We start from the raw sequence: 18677 nt of genomic DNA on the forward strand, positions 1-18677 counted from the left end.
ACACCGTAGGGGTAATTGGGATCTTCAACAAGTGTCTATTTATACAATATGTGTCCAGTTAAAATAAAACGACCCAGGAGATACATGTTCCAAGGTGAGTACATTCAACTCATACGTTAAAAGGAATTGACAAACTCATGGCAAAAATCGAAATACACTGCTGTAACATAAGAAACTGAAGACTTAGTAAAAAGTAAAATCACAAAAATACTGAACTTCGAGGAAAATTCAAAAAGGAAAGTCCCTAATCAAATAATCGAAAGGCTTATATAATTAATCAAAAGCTCTAACACATCAAACGAACGGATAATAACTGTCATATTCCTGACCTTATGTAGAAAATGGTGGATTGAACCTAGTTTTATAGCAAGCTGAACTTCTCACTTGTATGACAGTCGCATCAAATTCAATCATATTGACAACAATGCGTTAACAAAACAGACACAGAAGTCAAAATGTCAAAAAAAAAAAGGAGTACAGCATTCAACATTGTGTTCTAATCTTAATCATTGTAAACACGAACCCAAACAAAAATAGAGGTAATCTCCGGTGCGTATAAATCGTGCGCGTCTTGAAAATTTAAGAAGAAATTGAACAAAGGCTATCAAAGATCAGAAAAAGTCATGAAAATAATACCACTTATCATTAACTAACCAGTGCCACAACCAAAGTACGCAACCATATCACATTCGGTTGCCATTTAATAGTGACCTATCCGAAAATTTAATAGACTGACTGCTTCAGACATTTTTATATTTTCCTTTGCTAATTCATTAATTTCATATTGAAAATCTGTATGAACATTTAATAATTTATATTTCATCCTTCAATTTTGCATAACAATAGTACTACATGTATCATTAGTCTTTGTACTCAAGGAACTCTGAGTGATAGATTATTTGGCGAGTGGAGATTCTGCAATATCATGACCAGAGGACTTTTTCTCATTCCAAGGCCATCGATTTGGATAAAATACATCATCTCTCAGCACTGTCCTGAAATCTACGTCCTCTGTTTCTTTGTCTAATGTTTCTAAACTTGATTCTAACTCCGTCATCCGGGTATTTAAATGCAGCGTTCGTTTCAGATCAGCACCTTCCATTGTTTCCGGTGTTGGCGTTCGTTTCTTAATGGTTTTCTTTTCTTCGGCATGTGCGTCCAACAACAATGGATAGTTTTGAGTATAGAATATATATTGGTCGTTAGAAGACTTGAAGTTTAGTGGTTTTAACTGAACTGAACTTGCTATACTGATAAACAAATCATCATCGACTGTTAAAGACTGTGACGTTTTAGTTACCGGTCGGCGTAGTAACAATTTATCGGAATATGGTCGTACGACATTGCTTTTCTCACTATTTTGCTGTAAAACAGTCACTGGTGGCCTTTTTGATGTTATAATTTCTGTGATTGGCCTTTTCAATTTCACATTTTCTGTTACTGGCCTTTTATTTCCTGAGAACGCAAAAGATACTGATTTTCTACCGATGTCTGTCTTATGAGCTCTATATTGGTCGTTCTGAAGATATAACTCAATTTGTCTTTGTTTCAAATTACTAAAAGGTTTTGACCTTGACCTCAAACTAGGAAAATCTTTTCTTGGTTTTGTTGAGTTTATTGAATGTGACGAGGTCTTGAAATAATCTTCCAGCACACGACGAGTTTTTGTATCTAAAAAAATAAAATATATATCATAATGAAAGATCAACCAAAAAACACTCATGAATCATTATTTAATCACGTCTGATTGCCGTCATTTTAGTTTACTGAGTATTTGATAATTTTAATAAGTGTATGCAGTAAATAGAGCATACTGTATTGGAGTAGAACAGGTTCCTTGATTTAGAATTATCTATAAAGAGTGTAATGATCAATCTCATATTATTACACAATTGGAAGGATTAATTTCATTTGAACATAAAATTGAAGATGGAAATTGGGAATGTGTCAAAGAGACCAAAGAGCAGAAAACAGCTCAAGGACACCGATGGGTCTGCACATGCCAAGAAATGCTAGCTAAAAATTCCGGTAGACCTCTTACGGCACTCATTAGTAGTTAAAGATTTGATTTCATTCAACAAATTAATTTATGACCTTTATGTACATGTCGCTTAGAACACGGTCATATACCAAATGGTCAATATTAATCATCCATGCAATTTGCTCTATGGGATATTTGCAGAATTTCAACGGAGGCAATTTCTTGGCATGGTAAAGTTTTATATTTAGTTGGGAAGTTTTTATTTAATTTTATTTCAGGTCCGGCGCGCGACTCTCGCGCCAGATTGAGGAGACACCACGTGACGCGGGTTTATAATAGCGAAAACTTTAGTAATTTTCTTTCTTTTTAGGTGGGGACGTTGAAGAGGCAACATGTCTAACGACAGAATACACACAATGTATTTCCTTTGTCATTGTAGGAAATTGACGTTTCGATCACAATTCACGAACAGTGCTAGTCCGAGATTACTCTGACGTTCAACGGCTGTTTTGCCAGACAAGATTTGCATAGTATTGAACAAAATGATCCGTTAATGATTATTTTTTATTGAAATCAATCCGTTTATTGGTCGTTTCGCAGTGAGTTACTATATTTCTTTAAAGTAGTGTTGTCAACGATTAACCGGTTAACCGGTTAACCGGTCGAACGACCAAATACCGAATACCAAAAACGCTAACCGGTTAACCGGACTTTTTTTTCAATTTTGATAGATTTGATATTGAAATCAATATATATTTATGTTTTATTTAAAAAAATGTCGTCGTGGTAATTAATTTGACAGATCAATTGTCCAGTATATTGATTGCTATTGTTAATCCTAAAAAATAAAATTAATTAGAGCTCGGGCAGGATCTTAAAGAAACATAATTAGTATTACATGTTTTTTTAGCATTAACTTTAAATCAGTGATGCGATTAAATTTTACTAATTACTTCATTATTTCGTTTTTGATCTAATATTGTGTAAAACCTACATCTAAATATGCAACCTCCGTAGTGCTAGGCCTAGTCTTATTTTAAACGAAATGCTAACTCAAAAATTAAGAAATGCAAATCAATGTGAATGTTCTCAATGTATACATGATAGTACGAGTAACATACTTAAAGAAACAAGCAAACAAAGTAAAGAAACGTGTTGTACGGTCACCTATAGTTGTTCATTTCTGTATCATTTTGGTCTCTTGTGGAGAATTGTCTCATTGGCAATCATACCACATCTTCTTTTTTTTTAATGATTAATCATTTCAAATTGAAACGCTCCACATTACTTTCGGAGACAACAAGAGAAAAGGAAAGACTAATCGGTTTCAGACATATTCAATTCTACGAGATCAAGAAGTTTTTTTTTATTTTTCAATCTGAAGTTGGTACAACCGCTATATAGTTGATACGGTGTATTCGATTATTAAAAGTCAAACTTCGCTAGGAATCCTCACAAACAAGCCTTATAATGCCAAAGGACAAACTTTAATTCCATAAGCGTAAATTTATGTCTTGGATGAAAGGTTGTCAAATTGACACTCATACCTCATCTTATCTATGTGTAGGGTACTATTGATAAAGCTTTCAAACACCAACTTAAACTACCGGTTAACCGGTTAATCGGTCGAACGATTATCCGAGTAACCGGTTAGGAAAAAGTGTACGATTTGACAACACTACTTTAAAGTGAAGTAAAAATATTGGTACAAAATATTTGCGCATGCTTGATGGTTACAAGTTGCCAGCGTTAAATGTATACAACGCACCATAGTAAATTTCATGAAAATTTCTTGTATTGCAGTCCTAAGCTTACTCAATAAATATTTTAAGGATTTACAATTAGATTTTTCGGTTTTCGTTTTCGTGTCATGTTTAATCAACTTTCACCGTATATTTCCACTTTTAAAATGTGTGTAAATTTTCGAAGACTATGAAAGATTTAAAGAGGTCTCGTCCCGCTGGTCAGTTTGTTTCTTTCAGTTAGTATACACATTCGACTATTGGTCCGAGACCACAATTAATACGTAGCGCATTTCTTTTAGAACATAAATGAAAATTAAAAAAAAATCCCACCTGCGCTTTCTCAATGAAATTTTTACAGTGTTGTACTACTTTTGGGACAAATTATATCAAAATTATAGAAAACTTCATCGGCTCTAACTCAAAATATGGACAATTTTATGTTTATAGCGTCTTGAAATCTTTTGACAGCTTCCGAAGTGCTAATTTTTAACCATTTTAAGATGGACCAAATCACTACTTTCCTTTAAAATTCTGGACCCAAATTTTTTTCAGAGTAATTTCACCACCCTTCTTGCAATTTGAGGCATCAAACATGGAGAAATAAATTTGGAAGGGGTATAAAAATTAATAGCAAGTAACCCACTGTCAACACTAGGGACTATATTCGCGAAAACAACGAAAATCAAGGGACGACAATTGTGGTCTCGGACCTATTGATTTTACTAATTGTTCATTTTTTAATGTTGAACCATTTTACTATAAAAAGTCCGTTTGACTTCTATAAATCTTCAAAAATAATTCTTAAAATTTCATTTTTAAAGATAAATATTTTTTTTCTTCATGTATGTTAATGGATGATATATACGAACTCTGACTATGCATATCATAATTTTAAACCTATAATCAAAAAAGTTACTCATTAGGTCTCTATGTTACTTCAATTTATTTTAATATAAAATACTCAATGGAGTTCGTATGAGTAGTGTAACAGCCTTCCATTCAAAACAAAAACATTAGACATGTGCTCTAAACCTGTTTTATTGTACCATGTGACTTTACTCATTTAAATAACTCTGGTCATGTGATTACTGAGCTTTCTGTATTCAATGAGAAATACAAAAGCATGCACACATGACCCGAGTTATTTAAATGACATTACTGATGAATGGTGAAAGTGAAAATCGTCAATATCAAATTTGACCTCCATTTTGTCATCAGTATCAACATATTAAAATTTGAAAAGCTTAGATTGGATGGTTCATGAGTAAATGCAACAACGTGAATGGAAACGCCATTTTACAATCTTTCAAGAACCATAACTCCTGAACGGTAAAAGTCAAAATCGTCATTATTGAACTTGACCTCTATTTTGTCATCAGTAACAACATATAAAAATTTTAAAAGCTTTGGTTGAATAGTTCATGAGAAAATGCACGGACACGACTGGAAACACCATTTTTCAATCTTTCAAGAACCATAACTCCTGAACGGTAAAAGTCAAAATCGTCATTATTGAACTTGACCTCTATTTTGTCATCAGTAACAACATATTAAAATTAGGGAAGCTTTGGTAGAACAGTTCATGCGTAAATGCATGGACAGGACTGGAAACTCTATTTTTCAATCTTTCAAGAACCATAACTCCTGAACGGTAAAAGTCAAAATCGTCATTATTGAACTTGACCTCTATTTTGTCATCAGTAACAACATATTAAAATTAGGGAAGCTTTGGTAGAACAGTTCATGCGTAAATGCATGGACAGGACTGGAAACTCTATTTTTCAATCTTTCAAGAACCATAACTCCTGAATGGTAAACGTCAAAATCGTCATTATTGAACTTGACCTCCATTTTGTCATCAGTAACAACATATTAAAATTTAGGAAGCTTTGGTAGAACAATTCATGCGTAAATGCACGGACACGACTGGAAACTCCATTTTTCAATCTTTCAAGAACCATAACTCCTGAACTGTAAAAGTCAAAATCGCCATTATTGAACTTGACCTTCTTTTAGGTGTCAGTAACAACATATTAAAATTTTGAAAGCTTTGGTTGAACGGTTCATGAGTTAATGCACGGACAACATTTGATTGCCGCCCGCCCGACCGACCGCCCGCCCGCCGTACATCCCCAATTCAATAACCGACATTTTTGTCACAAAAATCCGGTTAATAAAACTGTTTTTCAAATTACTCTGTAGCATACTCGATTGGCGTGGAAATTGTATGCACTATGAGCTTTATAATAACGTAGATTAAAGAATTAATTGTGTGTCGTCTTTAGTTCGTATTCTCTCTTTTAACTTAAAAAGAATATATACATGTACTCCTTTCATCATTGTAACATCTTTCAATTTTTTGTGTTTAATATTTAGAAAAAAATGTATGACTTTTTCGAAAATCGTTATTTAAACTATCAAATCGGGTTAACAACATTTCAACAGACTTCTCGCTCCAAGAATGATTTCGATATAAACTTAAACAATTGATTTATTTCAAACCCCACTCAAAATTGTATAAGCAAACTAAAAGTCTCGATTACAATATCACCCAGTTAACGAGTTAAAATAAAATATGAAATAAAATAATAATTTGAAATTTGACAAATGTGTTCTATGAAGAATGTTCGCCTCTAAGCAGACTTATTCATGAAAAGTGTATTCCTTTCACTATTGTTAATTTATTGGTATTTTCAATGTTAGAAGAAACAACAGCTTACTTACATTGCTCAAGGCTTGAAAACATGATACAATTCCAAAGATCTGCTATTCTTACAAACTGTTACGGAGGAAAGGACGGAAAACTTAACGCAATCATTTCATGATACATACTAGCTCCAAACAACTATCGTAAAAACTATCAAGATTTAATTTATGATAATTGATTCATTGGCCATAGGCTTCCAAAAGCAATCTTGATTATTTTAAATTTCCATTAAGTTCAAAAATTAAAAAAGGGCATACATAAATTCAGAATTTTCGTTTGAAGTGCGGTAACATGCCTTCAGACCGATGTTTCCCGATATATTTGTTCAGAATCTTAGAAATAAAAAGATGTCTTTTTTATATTTTCCTTTATGAGCCTTTTCAAACTTTGCACATAAGCTACATAATGTTATAGACAAGTAATGTGATAAGTTCGATTTATAAATATATACTGTATTGTATAAAACAACCTTTAAATCACTTCAATTAAAATATTCGGAGGTTTTTATTGTTTGTGTGAGTAATTAAATTTAAAAAGATGCGAAATAGTTTATAGAATAGTAACTTCTTAATCAGTTAGATAATCATCTTGTTTTAGATTATGATCAGAATTAAAATCAGATAAGATCAACATAGTTGACATAATGATGTGCTTCCATATGCACAACGCTACATGTACAGAATATTTTTGTGGTCAAGTGATAAAAGTAATGGTCATGTACGTGTTCCCCCAACCCAGGGATAAAACTACGGAATTTTATATCATTCAATATGGACTCCGTCAGGGTTAGTGAGAGGGAGAGAAAAAGAAAAAAAGCGAAAGAGAAATTTCGTTTATCGATTGCGATTGCAGATAATTTTTTAACAGTATTCAAACGCGTCAAGGTTTAATTTCAAACTACATATTTCACAAGAAGAGCAGAAGGTGTAAAATAAGAGAGATTATATCTTGAATATTTGTCCGTTCCTCCACCAATTAAGCAACCTGTTTCCCGCTTGCTAATGAAAATATGGTTACTTGCCATCTAAACCATTTTGGAACGACTTTTTGATAATGAATGTTAAAATATACATGTACCTGTATCTTTGTTTCCTATCTGTAGGACACCACTGCTATGCAATCCTCGAAGACATTGTAGTCGGTGTAAAGGCACCTCGTAGTCATTCTCCATCGGCGTTGTGGCGTCATAGTAACGCCGACCTGCAACGTTATCATTGTGACGTTAACAATTGATTGATAATTTAACGTTTATTATTACAGAATAAAAGTAAAACAAGATAAAGTGTAATTTCTACTTATTTTTTTGTGTTTATGTGTCTTAATCAGACCAGAACAAAAGAAATAACATTCAATGATCCAATAATTTTTTTTCAATAAACATTGAAAAAAATAATAAATAAACGTACAATCGATAAACAAGAGGAACATTCGGAGAAGAAGTTCCCAAGTAGAAAACTTGTGTTTGATCCATTTGTATTTTGAACAATTGAAACATTGTACACGGAGCAAACAAGACATTACAATAAAACTTTTTCACCTAACTGAGTTTTAAGAAGAGTGAAATCAATACCCCTAAGTATACTTTTACCCATTATCTTTATACTAAAAAGTTACATGCATGTGATATATTTCAAAACAAAAGCATGCAAGTTAATAAAATAAAGGTTATAATAAAAAGATTTTAAAGTGCTTAAGCTTAATGAAATACACAGAAACAATCAACTACTGGTTCATTATTTTAATATTGTTAACGTAAATTTTAGTAGGAATAATATGAGAAGTGAAAAATTGGTAAGTTATTCTGTTAAATTCCTCTAACATGATTGCTTAACGTCCAGTGGCAAACATTTCATGCATGTTCAGGGCGATTTTTACTGTAATAAAATACGTGTTGTCCAATTTGATTTCATGCAACAAAACTTTGATCGCTTTATATTTAGATGAGTGATTTTTCACAAAAAGTGAAACTATTATTATTTGAAATCAAAGTTAGACATATACCTGTTTTACCAAAACATGCGACAGTCAAACAGTAAAGCAGCTTTGTTCTTTTGAATACTAATTTCGTGGAATTTTCCCCCAATAAGATTAAAACATAATAAAATTATGTTTAATAGAATTTTAATGCATATCTACAAATATATTAATGTAAAATTATTAATAAAAACTATTTCGTGCAATTATATTTTTGTTATATAAATAAAAATTCTTTTTTTACCATCCTTAATAAAAGTTTTATCTTTTCTACCTGAAATAAAGTCGTGTTACTGGCTTTTTTTCTAAATGAATAAAACTGAATTAAATCAAACCATTGACAAAGTTCTTGACTTGGGCAAGCACATGCATGTGTTGCGGGGTTATCATAGTTCTTTCAGATTTTAATAATATAACACATAATAGAAAAACGCTTGCTTCTCCACGTCATAAGAATCATTGGTGGAATACATAATACTGTATCGGATGTTGTCTTGTTGGAAGCAAATTAACATTTCACTATTACATGTATGAGATACAAATATAACATAGAAAAAAACATTTTTTCATGATAAACAAATGTATGATAACCAATCATTTATGCTTAGTAGTATATATTAACAATTGATGAATATGCAACGTCCAGCGACACATATTACATGCATATTCAACACGATATTATTTTCATGTAATCAGAGAAACCCAACATACTGAATTAAATTTAACAATAATAGTTAATAAAGTATCAGAATCCGTAGAATGACATATGGACACATTTTTTCTGACTGTGAGTCGATCAATCTTGGCTCTTAATTACATATCTAGATATAAAAAAGAAGATGTGGTATGATTGTCAATGAGACAACTCTCCACAAGAGACCATGATGAAACAGAAATTAACAACTATAGGTCACCATACAGGCTTCAACAATGAACAAAGCCCATAAGGCTGCTGACTTATGAAGGTAGCAAATAACAATTTCAAAGTATGTGGTTTGGTGATGCCTTGGTTCGATACAATGAGTGTCTTCTCTAAACGTAAGTACTATATTAGCGAAATGATTGCAAACGAGTAGCGTAAGATACTAAAGAGATAGTCGAACTCCTAAGTCGAAATCGAACCGACAACGAAAACTGGCAAACGATAAAAAAAAAAAGGGCTATATATATAGAGATAAACAACAGTTTACAAAACACAACATAAAAACTAAAGACCGAGCAACACAATCTTTAGAAGGCCAAAGCTTCAGAAAGTTAACATGCATTACAAGTGCACTTCTTACTTTGTGCACACCATGTTATAAGTAGTAAAGACTTTTTTTAGACGTGCTTTAAAGCCCAGATAACTTAAGTACGTTGAAGTTTTAATTACAGTATTTTGATTTTCAATAAGAAATACAATCAAATAAACAAAGACGGTTAAGAGTGCTCGTATGTACATATTTTGGGTAATAAAAGGCGGCGATGCATTATCGTTCCTGATTTTTTACAAGTAATCCCTCTAGTGTTACGTTTCAGTTCCAAAGGATTAATAGCCTTTAATTTTCTTCAAGGTATAGATATTCCAATGTTGTGAAGTGAGGTAAAAAAAATCAAGGAAAAGCTGGAGTGTGCAAAACCTAGACAAAAGAGCAGTGTTAAATTTATTTTCGTCCGCGCTATCTATAAGATATTAGCCATGACTAAGCAACCAACCACTTATCAAATGTACAAAATTAAAACTGTAAAACAGTATTCAAGACTGCACAATATCTACATGATATATATATATCATTTTAAGTCCCAACATCGAAAGTGATCGGACATAGACAATTTTATATTTAGAGATACTTACGTTTTGTAAGCGGTGTTGATCCCCTAGCAGATGATAAACTTTGGACGCTAATGAAACTCAGACTACTGTGAAGTGGTGTTCCACGGAATTCTGAATCTAGGGACACTGATTCCAGATCCATACGAGAATCCATTATAAAATCAACTTTGTGATCAACATGAGAATATCAAAGAATATTTCAAACGAAGTTAATAATTATTTTACATATATATCCAATAATATTAAAAATTCATTGCAGACCTTCAAGTTTTCACATTGATTTTGTATTTGTTAACATTTTGATTCTTCATTTTAAAATGTTCATAAAAGCAATATATTTAAATGCTCTCAACAAAATATTTTTTGTCCGATCTCTTGAATATTTTTTGGCAGACGATACGGACACACGTCCACAACTCTGTCGCTAACCAATATCATCCACGAACATCGCGTTGTAAACTTGTAAAATATTTTGTCCATGATTTTGAAGAAAGATTGCATTGTATAAAATCAAATTGTATTTTAATTAATATACACAAGTAATTGCGTGACGTTTCAGACTTTGATAAAAATATTTATTTGCGTCTGATTGTTTGTGATTCTTTTGTTTCCGGTTGAGAGCCATTATTGTTTCTTCACGCATCAATCTGTAAGCCATTTAATGTCTTTACCCGAGGTGATCCGATAGGTTACCAAGACATTTACTATGTAAAACACTAAATGCTCACGTTCCAAGATGATCTTATTTGTTTTTAAAGTGTTTGTCAATAAAGGACGGCTCTTCACGGGTTTAAAATAGACAACAACAAAATAATTTCACCACACTAAAATACTTTTCTGTTTTCCTTCTCTGTGGTTTCCACGATATTCTAAAGTACAATGGAATTCATTCAATAATTTCCATTTTGTATTTTAGTATATTTTCCTTTATCTTTTGTTTGTAAGTAGCCCTAAAGAAAAACACTCATAAAGCTAGTAAGCTTGTAACATGAGTGCGATAATTTTAAAAGCTTAAATCAGATATAATCATGAAAGTATAAGTATTATCATTAAGACGAAGTTGTCTATCAAAAAGTTGGTAAGAATAAATCATCTTAACCTCAGATTAAACTTACAAAACTTAAGATAAAGCATGTGTCCGTATAAAATCAATGGGCTAATCAATGGCTATCTTTCCCGATCTCAATCAATGGCTATCTTCATTGATCTATTGGTATGAATCTTAAGATAAAACAAAGCTAGAGAATGTATGGAATGTATTGTATCATGTACTAGTATACACAACATATGAAGATCCTAAACCCAATATTTTTTAACACAAAAACCGCATCGCTAAAAGAAACGCAAAACTCAATCATTACGAACGAACGATCGAACGAGATGTGAGGTATATAAATTGGGTCAGTTCGAACTTCGAAATACCAGACGAACTTTTCTAGAAAAAGACAAACGAAATATACCAGAGGGACATTCAAACTCAAAGATCGAAAATAAACTGACAATGCCATGTCTAAAAAAGGAAAAGACAAACAGACCAATAATAGTACTCAAAACAAAACATAGAAAACTAAAGTCTTAGCAACACGAACCACACAAACACTGGGGTTGATATCCGGTGCTCCAGAAGGTTAAGCAGATCCTACTTCATATATGTCACCTGTTGTGTTTGAACAATCTTTAGAATAGTTATCCTACCACCGTTTCTGACAGAAACGATTTTACCTTTAAATGATCTTAGAAAGAATCACCCTATCATAGATTCGGATATTTCTAACTGTAAATTCAAATATGTTTGTACATCCTACTCTACAAAATATTCGAACAGTTCTCCACTAGAAAATTTAGACATTTCTATACTAGGACATGTTTGGCCAGTTCTCTATAGAATAAACTCATCAAAGATACCAGAATTGAAATTTTATATTTATACCAGACGCGAGTTTCGTCTACAAAAGACTCATCAGTGACGCTCGAATCAAAAATTTTTAAAAAGGCCAAACAAAGAACAAAGTTGAAAAGCATTCTGACAGTTCTACACAAGAACAAATTCTGACGGTTCTACACTAAGACAATTTTTTTGGCCGGTTCTCTCTAGAACAGATTCTGACAGTTCTACACTTAGACAATGTTTTTGGCCGGTTCTCTCTAGAACAGATTCTGACAGTTCTGTCATGTATCAGTTCTAGGGTAGAATTGTTCTAGGATATAACTGTTCAGATGTTGAAATGTTATAGAACTATTATAGTCAAAGAACACTTCTTATACAAATTATTCTGACAGTTCTGAAATAGGGATTAGAACAAGCCCAACTGTACGACAGAGAGCTATATATATATAGTAGCACATCGATACAAATGGCAAAATTGGGTTATCTAGGACCTGAATGAATGGAACGAACTGGTTTACGACGACCTGTATTGTAAAATTATTTAAAGGGCTTCCGTTGCTTGTGCTCAGGATTATATAAGACCGATGAAAATCCTCATACTGTATTTGGTTGAAGTTATCCATAGTATTGGCACTAAAGGAAGCCATATGCAAATAAAGGCAACAGTAGTATACCGCTGTTCAAAACTCATAAATCCAGGGACAAAAAACAAAATCGAGGTAACAAACTAAAACCGAGGGAAACGCATTAAATATCCAATCGGATACAGATAAACTAATAACATTGAGACTTAAAAAAGCAAACTTGCTGTTTTTTTCTTTCTTCTGCTTGGTAACTGGAGATATTTGTCTTGCATATTTCTCGACAGTCGCTTTTGTGGTACGACACGACTTTCTTTCGACATGTCGACTTCAATATATTGCATTCTATCTAGTAAAGCATGGATTGTCTTTTTTTATGTTGAGTCGCAGTTCATGTTTTATGTATGTATGACATAATTTAGAATTAATTGTTCAAAAAAGTATGTTATCAGATGAACAAACAACTAGGTTTGTATAGCTATTCAAAGCCGACTTTGCTTGTGGTCGTAATCAATATATATCATGCATAACACTATCATAATTTATATCGTTAATTTGATCCGAAATATTAACAATCAAAGACTTCATGTGAATGTCAAGGGAGATAAACTAATTAAATTCAGAATTTGGAAAGACCACCTTGATGTCGATTCTTCATCTGATTCTGCTTCTGCTTCCAATGGCCACAATCAACGAATGTATTGTACTGAGATGGATTTGTTTGTGCATATACTGACCCACCATTCGTCCTTAATATTTAAATTGGAACCACAGTTGTCACACCGATCCTTTTGAAAGCTTTTACTTGTGGGTGCAATCAACAGTTTTTTACGTGACGTCATTCTGTAACAGGGCATGTAATAGTTGACCCATCATGCAGAAGTCAGATATTCATAGTTATATAGATATCTATACATCAATGGAAAGATAATTCTATGAACTTTCTGAATAAATAAAAAAAAATCCAACATCTCTTGTTTAAACATGCAAATTGGTACAAGTTATCAGCTGGAAATTAGGCATTTTCCCCCTAAAAAACCCTTAAAAACAGACCACCTTTGGACACACGGATCAGTAACCTGTGCATATATTTGAGATTTCTTATAATATGCATTTCGAAGAGCTTATCCGGCTGATTTAAGAAAATGTAGTTTCAGCCTACGTTCGCCTGCTCCGAAAGGAGCTATCTTACCTGACACAATAAAGTGCTTTTTGCAACAGGTGAAAATCAGCTGTTTATGGAGTTGCCTCTCATATAGTAGGAAGTCACAAAAACATTTTTTTTTTTTAAATCTTTACAAAAGAGGCATTTTAATTGAACTTCAATATATGTTTTTCACATTGAACATAAAAAACAATCAACTATTTCATTTAGTGGTATATAAATAGCAGGGAATTCCATCAGTATGTAAATCTCACTGGGGAAATACCCCTAGTTTTTAGTACGAAACTGTTTATAGCACCCTGTGGTGCTGTTAGAACGGAGAAAGGGTGTACTTATCCCTAATATTTCTTAGGGATGACCGATTATTTGCGGTATCACTGGATGCCGACGGTAACTGGAAACTTTTGTCGTGCATATTTCTCGCCAATTGTCTCGGTGGTATACAACAACGAAATTCCTTCACATTGCTACTTTTGTGATTTCTATTGTGGAGGGCATGTCGAGTGTCGTTGGGTGTTGAATTGTCGTTTCATAAGCGTAACTCATACTTGATGATTGTTTATTTTAAATTCATATTTTCTTTACGAAAACAAAAAGTTAAGAATGTAATTTATTTCGATGAAGATTGCTGAAATTTAGATTCATTTATACGAGTACAGTCTTATTTCGCATTGTTATTTACTATTCAGAACTTGCAGTTTATGACTTCAATTCTTTTTGTAATTTGACAGGGCTGTAAAAGCTTTGACCGAGGCACGTTTTGTTCTAAGTGCGGAAACAATACGATTGTATATTATAAAGATTAAAAAAAAAAATATCTTTAAAAACAATAGTGATATTATAAAGACATATATGAAGCAATGTAAGTTTTTATGAAGGATTTCTTATAGATCATTATATAGGACAAGGAAATTCATGCAGTGAATCATTAATAAATAAATCATGTTTTACAATTATTGTTTACATCAAAAACCTGATAATTTTTTCCCCTCGTGTTTGTAAAACATCTTATTAATGTCTTGACTTCTTTTTTTAAGTTTCTTTTGTTCTGTTTTGTTGCTATGAATATCAGCTAGCTTTCGTAACTTTACACCAAAGATATTTTGTATAAAAAAAATGTGGAATCAATCTTTTTTTTTTCTCAGTTTAAATGCATGCAGCGTTATTTCTTTTGTAGTATAAAATATTTTTTTACGGATACATATAATTTCATTCCGTTCCTGAAATTAAGTTTGTTAGAAATTCGTTTTCAATGTTTAACTTTATAAATTTTTCAAACTGCAAATGCAATCCTATTATCCATGTTATGATCAAAGACAATGTTATTGGTAAAAAAAAATTTACAATTATTTAATGTTGCAATATTTTTTTCTGTCTGTGAAGAAATAACATCATAAATGTGGTACACACTGTACACACACAAATTGGGTATGCACTTCGAAAACATTGAACTGAATCTGAATATCGAAAAAATATATATTCACTATTTAAACTGTAATTATTAATTTGCAGGGAAAAAATCTATAATGAATAAAATGCACTACATGTTTGTAAATTAATATTATGTTTTAACTACTTTCAGATGACATCACTACAAACAGATGCAAAAGAAACTGGAAATGCCGTGTTTGAATGCACGTACAATTTTGCTGCAAGATACAAAGCTCAAGGAAATAAGATGTTTAAGATGTATAAGATGTTAAACAAATTGTTATCAAATCATTGTAATCATTTGTACCAAATTTAACTTGATTATTCTGTCTTTAATTGGCATCTTTAATTAAAATATTTGCACTTGAACTTGAATCTATCTATCAACAGTAAGAATTTTTTCTAAAGGACATTGATTTATATAAATTTATGATGTACAGCGGAAATGTCTTCACGACAATGTCACATTATATCTTCCGTTCTTCTATAATCGATTCAGTAAAGCTTGAAGATAGTAACGTCACATTGCGAGAGAAAAAATCATAGTCAATATTAAGTTAAAATCTGCGTGTAGTGGCGAGACATTATACATTAAACTTTTGTTCCCTCGAAAACATTCATTTGATAATGTGATTAGCTACATGTTTGTAAATTAATCTTATACTTTTACTACTTTAAGAAGAGTTTACTACTTCTATCTTATTATATCACTAATCTATAGACAAGTACAAGTCCAATGTAACATTAATTTGTTGAGTAACAGTGCAAATTAAAGTAAGCAACCATTCATTTGTCTACTGATTTCAGAAACGCGATTACATTTGGTGTTTTTGATAATTATATATATATCGATGTTTAATTTTTCAAGCTAATATTGTATTTTGAGCATTTTTAAATTCGGATATTTCACCTACATATTCGTTTCTTGCAATAGAATGTTTTTATTGTAATAAACAGCCATTATAGTTACCTTTAATATAACAGACATTTGGTTTATTTTTCGCTGAAACTTTTAAATACATGTTTATAAGAATTACATTTAGTTTCAAGTAATATTCAAAATTTAGATTGATAGTAGTAATCTATGTTTCCAAATTATTGTTTTAAGCAAACCATACAGTAGGAGGGATATTTAAAATATTTTTAACGTTTTTGTGTTTGTCACATTACTTGCAGAAGTTAACTTACACTGATGTCGGTTCAGGATTAGATTAATTTGCCCTGGTAAGGTTACATAAACTATCCAGCTCATCTCATCAGTGTTGTACAAATCAGAGTGTTTATTTTCATATTCTTATAAAATTAAGAAGTTGTGGTAAGATTGCCAATCAGACCATTGTCCAACAGAGACTAAATGCCATAAAAGTTAACAACTATAGGTCTCTATACAATTTAAAATACGTTGTACTTTTACCTGTGTGGCACGAGAAAAACAGTAAAGTAACCGATCGACTGTGTTCGTCATCTCGTCCGTCTGTCCAGCCGGAACACTTATGGTAGAAAACTAGTTTTCATCAATGTCTCCAGGTTTCTATGAAAGGAAATGATTTAATATTTGGTATGTTGAGTTTTAGCCAGTTAGCAATTTGACATCCGCCATGCAGCAATTTACTATTTGCTGAAAGTTTTATACTCATCGTACAAGGAGTACGGTCATCCATGTTTTCTAGGTAATGATTTTATGAAATGCTTCAGTATACCTGTTGCCGCAATCAATCGCATATAGGGATGCCGTGTTTGACTGCACGTACAATTTTAATGCAAGATACATCGCTCAAGTAATTATGACTGTTAAATCTTTTAATTGTAATTAAATTAAATTATTGTCATTATTTGTTCCATATTTAACTTGATTATTCTGCATGTAATGGATGTCTTTGATTGATAATAAAATATTTGAACTTGAACTTGCAATTGACTCTATCAACAACAAAAAAAACAAAAACATAAAAATGGCATGAATGCATATAAAGTTATGATGTACAGATGGAATATATTCAGGAAGATGTCGCATTCAATCCTTTTTATTCTATGAATATTCGATAGTGTCAAGCTTGAAGACCGATATGTCAACATTGTAAGAAAGAAATAATTGTTTATACGAAGTTTACTGTTTATGTTTTAACTGTCTTATACCTCATAATGTTAATCACATCTATTGCAGGAATGTAAAAAACGACACCATACTAGTTTATGCGATGCCGAGGTACAACGAAATGAAACAGAATAACGCAAATGTAAATATTATCACAACTCAAGAAACACAGCACAACGCGAACGCAACGGGCACAATTCTTCACTCCCAGACATAGAATAATTAACGCATTAATAAAAACAGCCGTAGCGCAAGTAAGTTCAGGCATTCAGTGTTCTGACGCAAACTTATTATTTGACGAGGGAGCACATAGGTCTTTCATTACAGAAAAATAGCTACAATGGTGAATTATGCCATAACGAACAGAAGAACGTAAACTTGTCAGTTACACAAATGAGAGCGAAAAAGTCCGACATCTAACCCTGGTACCATTTACCTACCTACAAGTACCGGAAAATTACCCATTCGTTTGATGTGTTTCAGCTTTTGATTTTGCTATTTGATGTGGGACTTTCCGTTTTTAATTTTACTCGGAGTTTAAAATTTTTGTGTTTTTACTTTTTACTCATCAATGTTTTTATTGTATCCGAAATATCTGTATCAATGAACAGCTATGTAAATAAGACAACCAATTTAAGTATTTTATGGCTTGAAATAAATTAACCAATCCGGTCTCACATGACCCAATGTTTGAAGTTTCTCTATTGATTGTAGTCGATCATTACTGGTCGAATGTCGAGGATAGAACAGTACAAGGAACAGGACGTACTGCCGCATAGTCGAAAATCAGATACCTTCTGTCTGGCTCAATCCATGGACTCCCTGTGCAAATCAAGATCACACACGTACATCAAAGATGACATATGAGAATTGTCACAATGTTGAAGAGCTTGAACACGTAAAATTCAAAGATGCATATGAGATGAATTGTATTAGTACTATGGAAACAGATCTGTTGCTAATCCATTATTTAACTTAGAAACAACTTACGTTATTAGACAACAGAAATATTGCACAATTGAAAACCGGACATGTCATAAAGCGTTTTAATCATGAGCCTAAACTTTGCAGAAATACGGCAAAATTTTAAATGAACAAGAAAAAGTTATGACTGCCCCTATTCATTATATTGTCAGTAAAATGGAACGTATTGATATTAGAGTTTCAATAGAGATCCACACAGACGCATTTGTTGTTTTTAACGCTTTTGGGTTTGCAACATTTCTCGCAGATGGTAAACTGACGTCGGTTAGAGGCTGTTGCAACACAAAGTGGAGATGCCATGTTTAAATGTACG

At 32.2% G+C, this 18677-nt stretch overlaps 1 protein-coding gene across 2 annotated transcripts; it reads right to left on the bottom strand.

Annotated features, from left to right (window-relative positions):
- Positions 1-784: 784 nt before the first annotated feature.
- On the bottom strand, positions 785-10662 carry LOC139490862 (uncharacterized). 2 transcript variants are annotated; one of them, XM_071277939.1, is made up of 4 exons: positions 10242-10554; positions 8652-8681; positions 7511-7633; positions 785-1671 (listed from the first exon to the last, which is right to left on the bottom strand). In XM_071277939.1, exons 1-4 carry the CDS (start codon positions 10372-10374, stop codon positions 896-898), a joined length of 1062 nt encoding a protein of 353 aa, XP_071134040.1. In that variant the 5' UTR covers positions 10375-10554; the 3' UTR covers positions 785-895. The 2 variants fall into 2 exon arrangements, with proteins under 2 accessions (XP_071134040.1, XP_071134042.1); XM_071277941.1 differs by lacking the exon at positions 8652-8681 and having other exon boundaries at positions 10242-10662.
- Between the last annotated feature and the right edge of the window lie 8015 nt (positions 10663-18677).

Source organism: Mytilus edulis, chromosome 10, assembly GCF_963676685.1.
Source record: "Mytilus edulis chromosome 10, xbMytEdul2.2, whole genome shotgun sequence".
Classification (NCBI taxonomy): Eukaryota; Metazoa; Mollusca; class Bivalvia; order Mytilida; family Mytilidae; genus Mytilus; species Mytilus edulis.

Excerpts from the sequence above, each read along its gene's own strand:
- LOC139490862 (XM_071277939.1), bottom strand. The coding sequence starts at position 10,374 with ATGGATTCTCGTATGGATCTGGAATCAGTGTCCCTAGATTCAGAATTC. Across the intron at positions 8,682-10,241 it reads ATCAACACCGCTTACAAAAC|GTAGAAAAGATAAAACTTTT; the intron begins GTAAGTATCTCT and ends ACTTTATTTCAG. Across the intron at positions 7,634-8,651 it reads TAAAACTTTTATTAAGGATG|GTCGGCGTTACTATGACGCC; the intron begins GTAAAAAAAGAA and ends ATAACGTTGCAG.